At 49.3% G+C, this 13,548-nt stretch overlaps 1 protein-coding gene across 3 annotated transcripts; it reads right to left on the reverse strand.

Moving 5' to 3' along the window:
• Positions 1–2,841: 2,841 nt before the first annotated feature.
• On the reverse strand, positions 2,842–9,838 carry LOC134408294 (ADP-ribosylation factor 6-like). 3 transcript variants are annotated; one of them, XM_063140523.1, is made up of 2 exons: positions 9,557–9,838; positions 2,842–3,668 (listed from the first exon to the last, which is right to left on the reverse strand). In XM_063140523.1, exon 2 carries the CDS (start codon positions 3,634–3,636, stop codon positions 3,109–3,111), a length of 528 nt encoding a protein of 175 aa, XP_062996593.1. In that variant the 5' UTR covers positions 3,637–3,668; positions 9,557–9,838; the 3' UTR covers positions 2,842–3,108. The 3 variants fall into 3 exon arrangements, with proteins under 3 accessions (XP_062996593.1, XP_062996594.1, XP_062996595.1); XM_063140524.1 differs by lacking the exon at positions 9,557–9,838 and adding an exon at positions 8,820–8,945; XM_063140525.1 differs by lacking the exon at positions 9,557–9,838 and adding an exon at positions 8,126–8,145.
• Between the last annotated feature and the right edge of the window lie 3,710 nt (positions 9,839–13,548).

Raw genomic sequence — 13,548 nt, forward strand, 5'->3', positions numbered from 1 at the left:
TGGGGATGAAACGGGAATGCATCTGTCCCCTCCACGAATCCTCCCTAGGGCCTCCAGCTGTGTTCCGGATTGGTCCCACTATCAAAAGGTGCAGAATCAGTGCGAATACTCAAGGGTTTTACCTGGTGGTTTGTGAATGGGTGGGGTGGGGGGGGTGTTGAAAAGCGGATGGGGTACACTGCAAAACCATTGCAACCATACATTCAGGCACAGGGCTCTCATTTAAGACGGCTTCAAGTCCAAGCGGAGGGGGGGGGGAGGCGCCATCTCAGCCCTGGGTGCAAAAAAGGCACAGATCAGGGTTGATGATCCAAGGGGCAGGAAGGGGTGGGGGGAGGCAGACACAGATGTTGCCAGAGGTAGGCTTGTAAGGAACATCGAAAGGGCTGCAGAAGGGTGGGAGAGAAAGCAAGTTTGCTGCAGATGTATTGTAAGCTGGGTTTAGCTGAGCACAGTTACTCCCTGCACAGCGGGGGGGGGGGGGGGAGAAGAGAACACTCCTTGTGGGAGTTATGAGTCACGCTCTCTCAAAAGGAGATGACGCCCAGGGAGTGAGCTGTAGTGGGAACTTGGCCGGAGGGAGGGTGGGTGTGTGGTTTCTCTTCGGGCAGCCTGCACCGTGAGTCGTTGTAGGGCCCGGAGGAAAACGGAACAATGCCTTGGGCAGTCTTGGACGGCACCACGTGCCATTTCCCAGAATCCTCTCTGCTAGGACTTCTCCAGAACGCTGAGGAACAAGCTCCCTTCTTTGAAGACTTTGCGGAGAAGGTTGTAATTCGGGACGGGGCGTTGGGGTAACTTCGTTCACGTCTTGATGAACGAGGCGTACCGAAGCACTGGAGAAAAGCCCTCCCGTGTGCATCCGATCATGCAGCAGCTGCGTTTCTGACACAGCGGGGGACGGGAACCCCCCCCATCACACTCTCCTCCACTCCCCACTCCACCGCAAGAACCTGCTGTGTTGCACTGCCCTCGCGACTCGCACAAAGCACTCGTTTGGGTGGCAAAGTGACAAAAGAATAACGAACCGGATCTGGCATTAACGGGAGGGGTTTTCCTCCCACCCTCAGCACCAGCAAGTTTCAAAGCTGAAATACACCAAATAAACTGAGGAAAAGCACTTTTATAGAAGGGCAAGGGGAAGAAATTAAGGAAAGCAAGAATCCCTGAGAAGGTCAGTCATGTTGAAGGAAGAGTGGATTAGTACAGTTTAATTTTAAAACCCATCAATTTGGAGAAGGGTGGGGGGTGAGTGAGTACATTTGGACATTTCCTTTGTCAGAGCATGAGGAGAGACGTTACCCAAGATTGGTCACTGCTTCTTAACAATTTGCCTCAAGCCAGGAAGATAAAAAAGGGGAAAGCCTTTCGCAACAACAGAAGCATGGGTTCAAGGCAGCTCAGGGTCACCCCATTGCTTCGCTGCCCTTCGTGCCTGGGATCCCGCTCAGTCGAAGGCACTAGAAGCCAGGTGCACACCCCAACGGATCATAAAAGGATCCGTTTCATCAATAAGATGTTGAAGAATCCACTTCTGATTCCATTGTTTGGAACGGAAGTGGAAAAGTGCGCTTCTCTCCCCCAATGTAATGCCAACACTACACACACACACACACACACACACACACACACACACTCTCACACACTCCGAGAACTTCATTTCCAGGGTTGGAGTTGGGCCTCCACCAGTTGGTGGAGCTCAGCTCAGCTGCCATCTTGTTCCATGGCCGGAACAAGCGTCAAGGTCATCATGTCTAATGGTCCTTTGCCTTAGGATGGGAAACTTGGCAAGCTAAATTTTTAGCTGCGGACGTGGTCCAGAGATGGCCAGAATCACTGGCCAAAAGGAAAGGAGAAACAGGGTGGAGCGGTGGGAGCGTTTTCCCTCTCCAAGAAAACTGATTTTGTCAAAGAAAGAAAATATGGGACTCAAAATAACGTGGAAAGGTAGAAGGGGGGATTTAGTCCTCGACTGGGGGAAGCTATTGAAGGGGGAGCTGGGTCACCCATACCAAAGCCAGACCAAACTGCAGGAGTTACCCCTCTTAAGGAGACCACCCCCACCTGCCCCTTATTATGTAAAGGGGGCAATCTGCCACCTGTGAAGGAAAGGTGCTTAGCAGGGAGTTTGGGGAGAGGAAGCCAGCTGCACTTCTGATTAATGGTTGCTTTGATTCCACCTACCTGGCGTTGGTGGGGGAACTGGTTTGGTTGGGTGTTGGGCGGGCACAGCCTTGCCTACTCCAGGCAAGGAACCTCAGCAGGTTGAACAGGTCGAGAGAGAGAGAAGGCAGGGAACAGGACAGGTGTTCCTACCAAAGGCTTTATGGCATGCAGCCTGCAGAACCGAGGCATTCCAGAAAGTCAAAAGAGGGGCATCATCAGGGGTCAATTACTTCGCTTGGGGCGTCCTCCCACACACACACACCCTGTGCAAAAAGGGCAAATCACCAGGTGGGCTTCCACAGACCAAAACCATACCGAACCCAGGATCCAAGTACAGACTCCAGAATGGAGACAGGATTTCTCACCCACAGAGAGCTATAAAAAAACGAAAAGAAATGGGGAGGGGGGGAGACTTTCCAAGTCGAAATACCACCACCACCTCGGAATGGCCATGACAGCAAAGCCACCACCACCACCAGTTCAGCCAGCTTCCTCTACAAGAGAGCTCGCCCTCTTCGTGAGACACCACAGGTTGGAGAACCACAGGGCTGAGGAGGGAGGAAGAGGAGGAGGGAGGAAGAAAAGACACAGAAGGAATGCAAACCTGGCAGTGCTAGGCAGCTTTCGTCTATAGGGCTGGGGCCGAACACCCCCACCCTCCCTCCCATCCCCACCCGCCTCTGCTCTCCCATCAGCATAAATCAAAGGCACCTGACAGGATGCAGCAGTAAGCAAAGAGCTTGTCTTGTTGACAGGCTGTTCCCAATCCAAGCCTTTGCCAATAAAAGTCTCCACTTCTGCAGGAGCAAAAAGGAAAAAAGAAAATAAAAGTGTCGTGGAGAAGGGGAAGACAGAAGAGAATATATGTTCTAGGATTCATTGGTTAGAGATTTCTGTGTGTGCGCAAATTATAGATATAGATATATATATATTGCCCTAGAATTATGATTTGTAGTTGGAAGTAAGCCACATTAAACCTTCATAAAGTCCTTCGCCCGACGTAGCGCAAGACGGCTGGACGTACCAATTCCTGTCCCTAATGCGCGTCAGCCCCAGTTTCTCCTGGATCTCGTGCGGTTTCATGGCGTCGGGGAGGTCCTGCTTGTTGGCAAAGACCAGGATGATGGCGTCCCGCATCTCTCGGTCGTTGATGATGCGGTGAAGCTCTTGCCGGCCTTCGTCAATCCGGTCGCGGTCGGCGCAGTCCACCACGAAAATCAACCCTTGGGTGCCCGTATAGTAGTGTCTCCAGAGGGGGCGGATCTTGTCCTGACCCCCTACGTCCCAGACGTTGAACTTGACGTTCTTGTAGGTCACCGTCTCTACGTTGAAGCCCACGGTAGGGATGGTCGTCACCGGCTGGCCCAACTTGAGCTTGTAGAGGATGGTCGTCTTGCCGGCAGCATCCAAGCCCAACATCAGAATCCTCATCTCTTTGTTGCCAAAGATCTTGGATAGCATCTTCCCCATGGCTGCGGGCAAGTACCACAGTCCATACAAGGCTGAATGGGAAAGGGGGTGGAATCAAGAACAGAGAAATTACAATGTAGACTCCCCCTCGAATGACGAGCCCAAACACGAAGCGAGAACTAGGGAGTTTGTGGGCTCTCCCACACTAGAGGCCTTCAAGAGGCAGCTGGACAACCATCTGTCAGGGATGCTTTAGGGTGGATTCCTGCACTGAGCAGGGGGTTGGACTCGATGGCCTTGCAGGCACCTTCCAACTCTGCTATTCTATGATTCTATGAACTTGCAAAAGGTATCAGCTAATCTGGGGCAGCTAACCATGGAGTGGACATTTTGGAAGCATCCCCATGGAAACTGTTTAACGTGAGCCCCAGCGTACATTTCCTCCTGCCCCAGTCCCCCTTTGCAGACCATCCTTTTCTGGATCCAGGCAAGTTAGGAACATCAGAAGAGCCCTGCTGGATCAGACCAAGGGTCCATCTAGTCCAGCATTCGGTTCACACAGTGGCCAACCAGCTGTCAACCAGGAACCCGCAAGCAGGACGCAGGTGGAACAGCACCCTCCTGCCCATGTTCCCCAGCAACTGGCATTGCAAGGTGTACTGCTTCCGATACCGGAGGTAATATGTAGCCGTCAGGAATGGTGGCCAGTGATAGGCTAATTGTCCATGAACGTGTCCAATCCCCTTTTAAAGCCATCCATGTTGGTGGCCATCGCTACATTTCAGGAGCCTAGGAAGCTGGATGGGTCCATCCTGCCCGGTGTTATTGACACTGAGTGACAGCAATGACTCCCCCAGGGTGTCAGGCAGGAGATTTTTCCTGCCCTACTTGGAGAAGCCGGGGGTCAAACCTGGAACCTTCTGCATGAAAAGCAGGAGCATGACCACTGAGCTACAGAACTTCCCTTTGTGATAAGAAATGCCATAGTTTAATGATGTGCTGTGTAGAGAAGTCCTTCCTTTTATTAGGCCTGAATCTCCCACCATTCATCTTCATGGGAAGAACCCACTGGATTCTAGTATTATGGGAAAGGGAGGGGGGAAATTATCTAGTACTAGTCCACTTTCCTCCTTGGACCAGTCCAGTGTCCATGCCTTCTTCCCATGTTGCTCCCACTTTGATGGGCACTTCCTTGTTCCCATCTGAACACAGCCACGCGGGTGGCAACCAATGCCAGCCAAGGCTTATCAAACAGCCGCCTACTTGGTCTCCTCTGGCGAATAAACAAATCCCTTCTAGGCGACCAGGAAGGAAGCTTGTTGCAAATAGGAACAGTTGGTTCCTTCAGGCCACGAGCAGGCTAGGAACATGCTAACACAGGCAGGCTACTAATTGTTTTGAGGGCTAGTAACATTCGTAGGTGCTGACATGCAGATTTCAAATAAGAACAGGAAGCAGAACCTAGGTGGTAGTCATAGAGACAGGAAAATGCTGGAGTCACGCCCAACAGCACTTCTGGGTTTAAAACTGAACTGGCTTTTCCACTGACTTCCAGTGTAAAGATGGTTTCACCCTGGAGCTACCAAGGGGCAGAGAGTTGCCATTGTGCACCCATAGAGAACCACGGGTAATGGCAACTTTCGAGCATTTCCTAAAAGTTTAGGATGTGTTTCATAGAAGTTTAGATGCGAGACATTGTAGTCCAGCCTTCCACAACCAGGTGTGTTGGACTACAACTCCCATCGACAGCTCCAGTCCTTCCCAGCTCACGGGGGCTGATGGAAGTTGATGTCCAAAACATCTGGAGGGCAACAGGTTGGGGAAGGCTGCTCTGGATCTATCCTTGCCTTTTATTACCCCCATACACACACCCTACTCTCTATAGAGCACGTCTCTCTCTCTCTAGTCTTCAAACCACTTCCTTTTCTATATCTTACAAGTCCCAGCTTTCTTTATATTTATTTGTTACATTTATATACCGCCCCATAGCCGAAGCTCTCTGGGCGGTTTAGAAAAGTTAAAAACAGCAAACATTTAAAAAGTATACAAAATTTAAAGACATAAAAACAACAGGCCTTACAAGTCTCAACCTCTGGGGAGGGGGGGAAAAACCACACAACTGCTCACTTCTGACACCTCCCATTTCTATGTATGCTGGAAGCCCAGCGGAAATGATCCACCCAGTGCCCAGCTCTCTGCCAGAGCTACATTAACATGAGATAAGCCAGGGCTGTGGGTACTAACTGAAAATCCTCACCCAACCACACACACATCCTGAAAACTGCAGATTTGCATACGATTGCTTAGTTTGTACAATTAGTTCGACTTCTGCTATTCCAGGGGAGGGGCAACAGGCACCGGAGGCCGTCCCCCCACCTCCGACCTTAAAATTCTACAATGCCCATTTCTAGCTCTCGAAAGCTGACGGGTCATCACCCTTGCAAGCCCATCTGATCTGATTTTCAGCCATAAGGTCTAGAAACTTGTTTTTTGGTTTTGATTTTTAAATGGAAACCAAGATTTTGCAGTGGTATTAGGTCGTGTCCCCTTTCCCCTGCTTCTCAGGACCTGGAAATCATAGTGGATGCAAAGCCAACGGAGAGTGTATGTGTCCTGGGACAGGTGTTTGAGTGCTTTAAGGTGGGATTATACAGATTCATGGAGAATTAAGGCTTTCTATGGCTATTAGTTACATCATCAATATGCCACCTCCAGTATCAGAGGCAGCATACTAGTCACTGGAGAACATGAGCGGGAGGGTCCTGTTGTGAGCATCTAGCTGGCCATTGTGTGAACAGAACACTTTTCTTAGATTCCTCTGGTCTTTAGCGACCATGCATGGGGCTGAGACCCCAGAGATTTTGCTTCAAGCCAACTTCCTCCTTGCACAACTTTGGGGGGGAAACATGACACCAGTCCAACTGAGGAAAAAGTGGAAACCCATTCACATGACCCTTAAAAGAGAAGGAATGTCACACAGTAAACAGGGTTTTCCCTAACAGGACTCCAGTTTTGATGGCCTTCACCCATCCCTAGTGTTCCCGTCCAAAATTCGGGCAGAATAGGGAGGTAAGCTGAAATAGAGGGCTTCCATGCCCTTTCCCCAAAACACACGCCTGGGTGCTCCATCAGTTCAGGCGGAAGAGAACCTCCACTTTCTCTCTTCCTTCGCCATTTATACTGCACTTCACTTAACATGCGCTTTGGAATTGTATTGCACTTGTCTTCATGACCACCCTCGGGTGCGCTGCAATTTTACAGACAGGGAAATGAAGACGGAGAAGCAGCGAGTGTGACGCACAGGAAATTAGGGGCCCTCCATGTCCTCTTGGTCGCAGCAGAACTTAGATACAACTTCCCTTTCTCTGGACCGTGGCCAGCTGTGGCCAGCGACTCGCCCCAAGGCCAGGATTCCACGGCAGAGGTGGCACTAGAACCCAAACCCTTTCTGAAACGCTACACAGCCAGGCCCTACAGATTTAATAATGACAAGAAGAATGTCTGACCACCGTCCTGGATCCTCTCCCACCCAGAATAAGCAAAGACTGTGGGGAAATTACTAAGACCCCTGAAGGAAGGGGTCTTTGGGATCAAGAGAGATACGAAAACAAAGGGCTGTATGAAAACTGGCCACTTTCTCTAGATATCTGAGGTCATTTCCTAGTATTCTCACAACCAGCCCTGCAAGGTGGGTTAGGCCGAGAAAGAGACAGTCCCCAAGGCTTCATAGCCAAGTGGGGATCTGAACTTGGAGCTCAGCCAGCCTAGCATTCTCGCCTGGACATCACGCTGGCTCTCAGTGAGGAAGTATTCTACATTTCATCCCAAACTGCTTAACGGGCCCAGTAGTGTCCTCACAGGCCTGCATTTTGGAGGCCTTGCAATGGCTTTAGAAACATAACCCAATCCTCCATCCTCACCCCAATTTCTTTTAGCAGCTAGGTTGGAGGACAAAGCCTACAAGAGAGTGAGACACACACACACACACACACTAATTAAAGCCAATATCAAAGGATCTCAGCAAAAAGAAAGAATTCGGTCAAGTCTGAAGGTCAGACTCAAGTTTACCAAGCCGTACGCTATTCCTAGACACATTTACTCGTCACAGACGACATTCCTTTCAAATCTAGAAGTTAATTTCAAGCCTGCATGCTTAGAGTGCAGGCCTGAAAAACTTTTTGAGTTGTTAGGGGTGGGGTGGGTCACAATCGTAACTTCCCTTCCCCACCCACTTTACTGGTTTGTACAGATTTCTACACACACACCCCGTCCCAGACAGAGTCATTGCAATTAAAACAAAAATCATTTCCATAACCTCCAGATGTGTGTAGCCTTATTTTAGCCAAAAGTTAAAAGGGGGAGGTCGAGAAGGTGGAAAGAGGCACAGGAAAGAGAAAAAGGTGACATTGTCTAGTTGAGGAACAGGTGACAAAATTCAAAGTTTGTTTATATAATATATATCACACACACACACACACACACACACACACACACAGCCTTTGCACATTTCTGGAAGTTGCAAAATAATAATAATTTAAAATTGGCAAACCGGATTATAGCATGTAACCATTTCAGCGTCCCAGAGTTACACCAGAACTAGACAACTTTCCCACCGTTTCAAAATGGCAACCACCAAGAAGTTGTGGATTCTTCAACACACACACACACACACACACACTTTTTTGGCAGCCTGATTTTGGAAAGGAATCAAATACACAACAGAACTGGATGGAAACATTTAAAATGAATTCACAGTCATTTCCACCTCGCTGGAATCCAACCCCCCACCCCTCCCCACTGTCGCGGCTACAGAACTGGGTCAAACAGTTCCACTTTTCAAATGAACCCGTGTCTTTGCCTTTAGAAGTTAGTCTGTCCTTGAGAAAAAGTCTTCGCAGCTGTAACAAGAAGAAGTGTGTGGTGTGGTGGTGGGAATGAATCCCAGACCTCTGGGAGGACTCCCCAAGGAAATCTAAAATAAATACTATTCCCCTTAGTTCGCAAAAAGTGACAGATCCGATGCTATGGCGTTTTGTTAAATAAAGTTTTAAAACTATATACATTTAAAAAAACCCAGCAAGGTTCTTTGCTAGCAAGAAGAGAAATAAGAGATAAAGAGGCAGCCCCCGCCCCAAAATGGGAAAAAGTCCCCCGATGACACGGTGCCCCCCTCAAGATGTGTAGGGAGCCCCCTTGTTGGCTCAAGCGCCCCCCAGCCCCCCCCCCCCCGCGTCCCCACCCACCTCTAAGGCAAATGTGAGCTCCGCTTCCGGAAAGTGAACACGCGTCTGCCGCCGGAGCGCTGCCCGCTTCTTCCTGCCTAGATGGCAGTTTTAATTCAAACGCCAGATCCCACCCATGAGAAGTCGCTAACGTTAAGGAGGAGACACGCACACAGCACCAGGCGCACGACCGGACGCGCACACTCACGACCGCCTCCTTCTCAAGCTTGCGGTCGGTTCTCAGAATCTTGCGTCCAATTCAGACAGCAAAGCGACTTGGCATCGTCAAACCCGCCTTCGCTCCTCCGTCGGGGGGGGGGGGGAGGACGGGGACAGACGACCCGAAGAAATTTGGTTGTGTGAATGGGCTGGATGGGGTGGGTGGGGTTAGTATCTCCCTTTCTGTCAAAGCCGGAGGTGGGGGGCTGAAAAAGAGAAGGGTGACGAGGCAGCGTTCACCTTCACTCGCCAGCAACCCCCTCTCGCCGCACGCCTTCAGCCGAGTCCCTCGAAAAGGCTGCGTTCATACATTCGAGCTTTCTCGCCTATCCCATCCCGCCGCCCCCATACATACACACACTTCACAAGACACTTCTCTTAACTCCCCCACCCCGTGAATCAACTGGCTGGGTAGGAGGGGGGGGGGAGAAGAGAAGGACTTACTCCGGAGTAAAACGTGCGCGCAGGATCGGGGTCCACATGACTCGCCCGGGCAAGGAAGACAGAAGCCGCCCCCCCTCCCTCTTCCCGCCACTCACCTTGGAAGAAAAACGGTGTTTGTGTGTGTGTGTGGGGGGGGTTGTTGTTTCAAACACACACCCCAAAACCCCGCAGCCGGAGAAACTCCTCCTGCCTCGCGCCGGGGGGTGCCTCCCTCTCTCCCTCCCTGCCGCGCTGTTCCGCTGCCTCTCGCGGGCGGAGGAGATCAAAGGGGAGCGGGCGCGCCTTTCGAACGTTGGGAAGAAACTTTCCACTTCCGAAGAACGCGACGTAACAATGGGGTGGTGGTTTTTTTCCCTTTCCGCTTTCCCTTTCCGGCGCCTCAACGTTCCATGGGGCTCCCCAGCTGGTGGTCGCCGCTGCTGCTCAAGCCGCAATCACCGCCTGCAGCCGCGGCTCCCTCTCCTCCTCCTCGGCCGCACGCTTGGCGCTGCCCCCAGCCGCCCCGTCCCCAAGCCCAGCAAGCTTTTTGGGGTGGGGGTGCCGGTTAGGGCACAGCAGCCAGCCAGCCAGCTAGCTACCCAGCTTTCTGGGTTCGCACACAGGAGAAGCCCTGCAGTGCTGGGAGATCGCCTGGCTGGCTTGCTGGCTTGCCCAGGTTGCAAAGACCCCGCCCGCGTCAGTTCGTGCTCTCTGAAAGAGGGAGGGTTCCTTCTTGCTCACAGTCTTTCGCCTGTCCCGGAATAGGAAAGGGCGCGGACCGAGAGGAAAAAGAAAGCCTTAACCCCTCTCCTCCTCCTCCTCCGCTGCTGGCAAGTAGCGCGCATGCTCCCGGCCTCTTAAAGGGCTAGCGCCTTCTTGGCTGCTCCGGCTGCTGCAGCTCCGCGCACACCCAGGGCGGGGCTGGAGTTTGACATGTCACTTTGGATAAAGAAGCGTAAAGTGGAGTTGTTGTTACTGCCGCCGGGCCGCCTTCCCGCTGCTTCTGTGCCTTTAAAACAACCGCCTGACAAGGTAGGACGACTTAGGAAGTGAAGCTTTTCCTAGCACGGTTGGAAGGGCTGGGATGGAAAAGCGCCACCTGCTGACGGTCGTCCTTGAGGCTGCAATGCTGTACCTATTCACCTGAGAGAAGCACACCCCATTGAACTTGCTTCGGAGTACTAATTTAACTCCCATTCATTTCAAGTAGGACTAACATTGGATACTACCCAGGGATTACTGTCTGCTTCCTCAGATGCATAAAAAGTTAGGCTGAGTTCGGACACCAGGCGGGTGTCATCCGACCTAATATATATTATGTTTAGGGTGACCATATGAAAAGGAGGACGGGGCTCCTGAACCTTTAACAGTTGCCTAGAAAAGGGAATTTCAGCAGGTGTCATTTGTATATATGGAGAACCTGGGGAAATCCCCTCTCATTACAACAGTTAAAGGTGCAGGAGCTATACTTGGAGTGACCAGATTTAAAAGAGGGCAGGGCACCTGCAGCTTTAACTGTTGTGATGAAGAGGGAATTTCACCAGGTTCTCCATATATACACAAAGGACACCTGCTGAAATTCCCTTTTCTATGCAACTGTTAAAGATACAGGAGCCCTGTTCTCCTTTTCATATGGTCACCCTAATTATGTTTTAATTCAGTTTTATGTATTATATTTACTGTTGTTCCTCGCCTCGATCAGAACGGAGAGGCGGGTAAGAAATAAAATTGTTTTTATTATTATTACTCTCCTTTGGCTGGGATACATAATAAACAACTAGCAAAAGCCAAGATTTCAGAGGCCTTGCTTCAACTGTTGCACTTCAATCTCTTTTGAACTTTCTTTCTTCTTGGAAACTGATATAGGCCCAGGAAGGTCTCAATGGAGATCATCTCTGAAATGCAGGATTTTGCCCTAAATGAGTGTGCCCCTGTTCATTTGAATAACTGCATAAACCATAATGCACTGGCACGAAGATTCTTCCATATTTGTAAATCGGCGCAGGAGTTGAGCTGTTTCGAACATGAAATGCAGAATTGCACCCTGGACGCGCTTGCCAGCCATGTTCGGCAGAGTTAACTGCGTTACAAACAAGTAGGCACATCGACTTACCCAAATGGGTCAGCGGTTAAAGGCCTAATTTTACTCAGACAATAATAACCAGAATATTTTCAGTGTGCCAGTGTGCTCTAGCTCTAGTACAGCTAGAGCAGAGCTTTCCAAACTTTTCATGTTGGTGACACACTTTTTAGACATGCATCATTTCGCGACACAGTAATTCAGTTTTACTAGCAAACCGGAAGTTAAACTAACCCCTTATAAGAGATGCGGACACATACATAAATTGTAATAACAAAATGTATGGGGACACAACATATCTCATGAAAACCTTTCATTTATATTTTTGAAAATATATGATTTGCAAGATAATCACATACATTTCCAAGACTTTTCACATTGCACCAATTTTGTGGAGCTGCGATCGAGCGGCGGTTGAGACGGTGTTCTATGAAAAAACTGGACCCATGGAATTTCTCGAATGCATCACTTCACCGGAAGTGACGCGGAATCAGCTGTTTCGACCCGATTATGCATACTGCGCATGCGCAGTACCTGTATGATCCCTCGACCGTGGTGTGCATACACGGATACGACGGAAGGGGAATGTACTCGTGCACCATACTAATTGGCACCTTTGCTGCGTAAAAATGCATGCAAGTTGGAATTGCTTATTTCACATAGAGGTTTCTTGTTACGTTCGCGTGACACACCTACACACTGCAGCTGACACACTAATGTGTCGCGACACACCGTTTGGAAAGCTCTGAGCTAGAGGGAAAAGGTGGCTTTCCTAAGCAAGAAAGCCAAAATTGATTAGATTGTCTTTACGGTGCTTAATTTACTTATCTTTGAACTGTTGCTGGAGCTCAACCCAAAGCCCAAATTTGAGTGCAAGTGCTTAGCCTCGATCAGATGCCTCTTCACATGTACAGAGTGTCATTGCCTTTGTATTCGCTAACCAGTTCTAGAAGTAACCAGTTGCAAAAAGGCAGGGCTCCTGCACAGAGGTTAGCCAAAGAGCTTACGTGATAAGTAAAGGAAGGCACTCTGAACACGTTCTCTACATTTTCATTCTATTATGCTACATATTCCAGAAATGTGGGTTCAAGGACTGCACCCTGCTAAGTTTCCTGCTTTGGGGGAACCAGACACTGTGTGTATGAGAAGAAAATGGAAACCGTCTCTTTAGGGTTGTACAGAACTGTTCCTTAATCTTGGCTATTCACAGCATGACTAAGCTGCTGCTGATGAAATCTATCAGGGATGAAGAAAAGCTCTTAAATGTACCCACATCATCACTATTTCCCCCCAAAGAACCCTGCAAATTATACGTTTTGCAAATGTGCTGAGAATTCTTTGTTGGAGGTGCCCTAATGTTTTTACTCCAGTTGCCAAGTGACAAATAAAACAGGTCTGGCCTGCCCTTCCGATTTTAGGAACTGTTTCATTTGCAGAAATCTGCAGGTAAAACTTCAGGAGCTATTTTCAGCAACCTACAATTCTGAGTAGGATTGCTGAGTGTTCTCTTCTTCTTCTTCTTCTTCTTCTTCTTCTTCTTCTTCTGACTGAACCTCCTCCTGTACCTTAAAACGACAGTCTGATTAGAAGAAATTAAGTGGATGAAACTTTCCTAGCATGGCGATTGTAGGTGAGAAAAGTTCTCCTCTTAAATAAATCCAAGACCAGCAGTTGTTAAGAGCACAGGAGCAGGGTCAGTTTTTAAAAGGGGGCAACATTTGAACATCCAATAGATTTTTAAATGTAAAAATTAGAAACTAATCACTTGGTGGCTTGAAAATAAGAGATTTAGGGCATAATCCTATGCATATTTAGACAGAAAAAAGTCCCATAACTCTCAGTATGCTGGGAGTAGTAGGACTTTTTTCTGTATAAACATGACCATATGAAAAGGAGGACAAGGCTCCTGTATCTTTAACAGTTGTATTGAAAAGGAAATTTCAGCAGGTGTCATTTGTATATCTGGAGAACCTGGTGAAATTTCCTCTTCATCACACCAGTTAAAGCTGCAGGTGCCCTGCCCTCTTT

This window comes from Elgaria multicarinata, chromosome 13, assembly GCF_023053635.1.
Source record: "Elgaria multicarinata webbii isolate HBS135686 ecotype San Diego chromosome 13, rElgMul1.1.pri, whole genome shotgun sequence".
NCBI lineage: Eukaryota > Metazoa > Chordata > Lepidosauria > Squamata > Anguidae > Elgaria > Elgaria multicarinata.

What these genes read in the sequence shown, in the direction of transcription:
- LOC134408294 (XM_063140523.1), bottom strand. Translation starts at nt 3,636, where the DNA reads ATGGGGAAGATGCTATCCAAGATCTTTGGCAACAAAGAGATGAGGATT.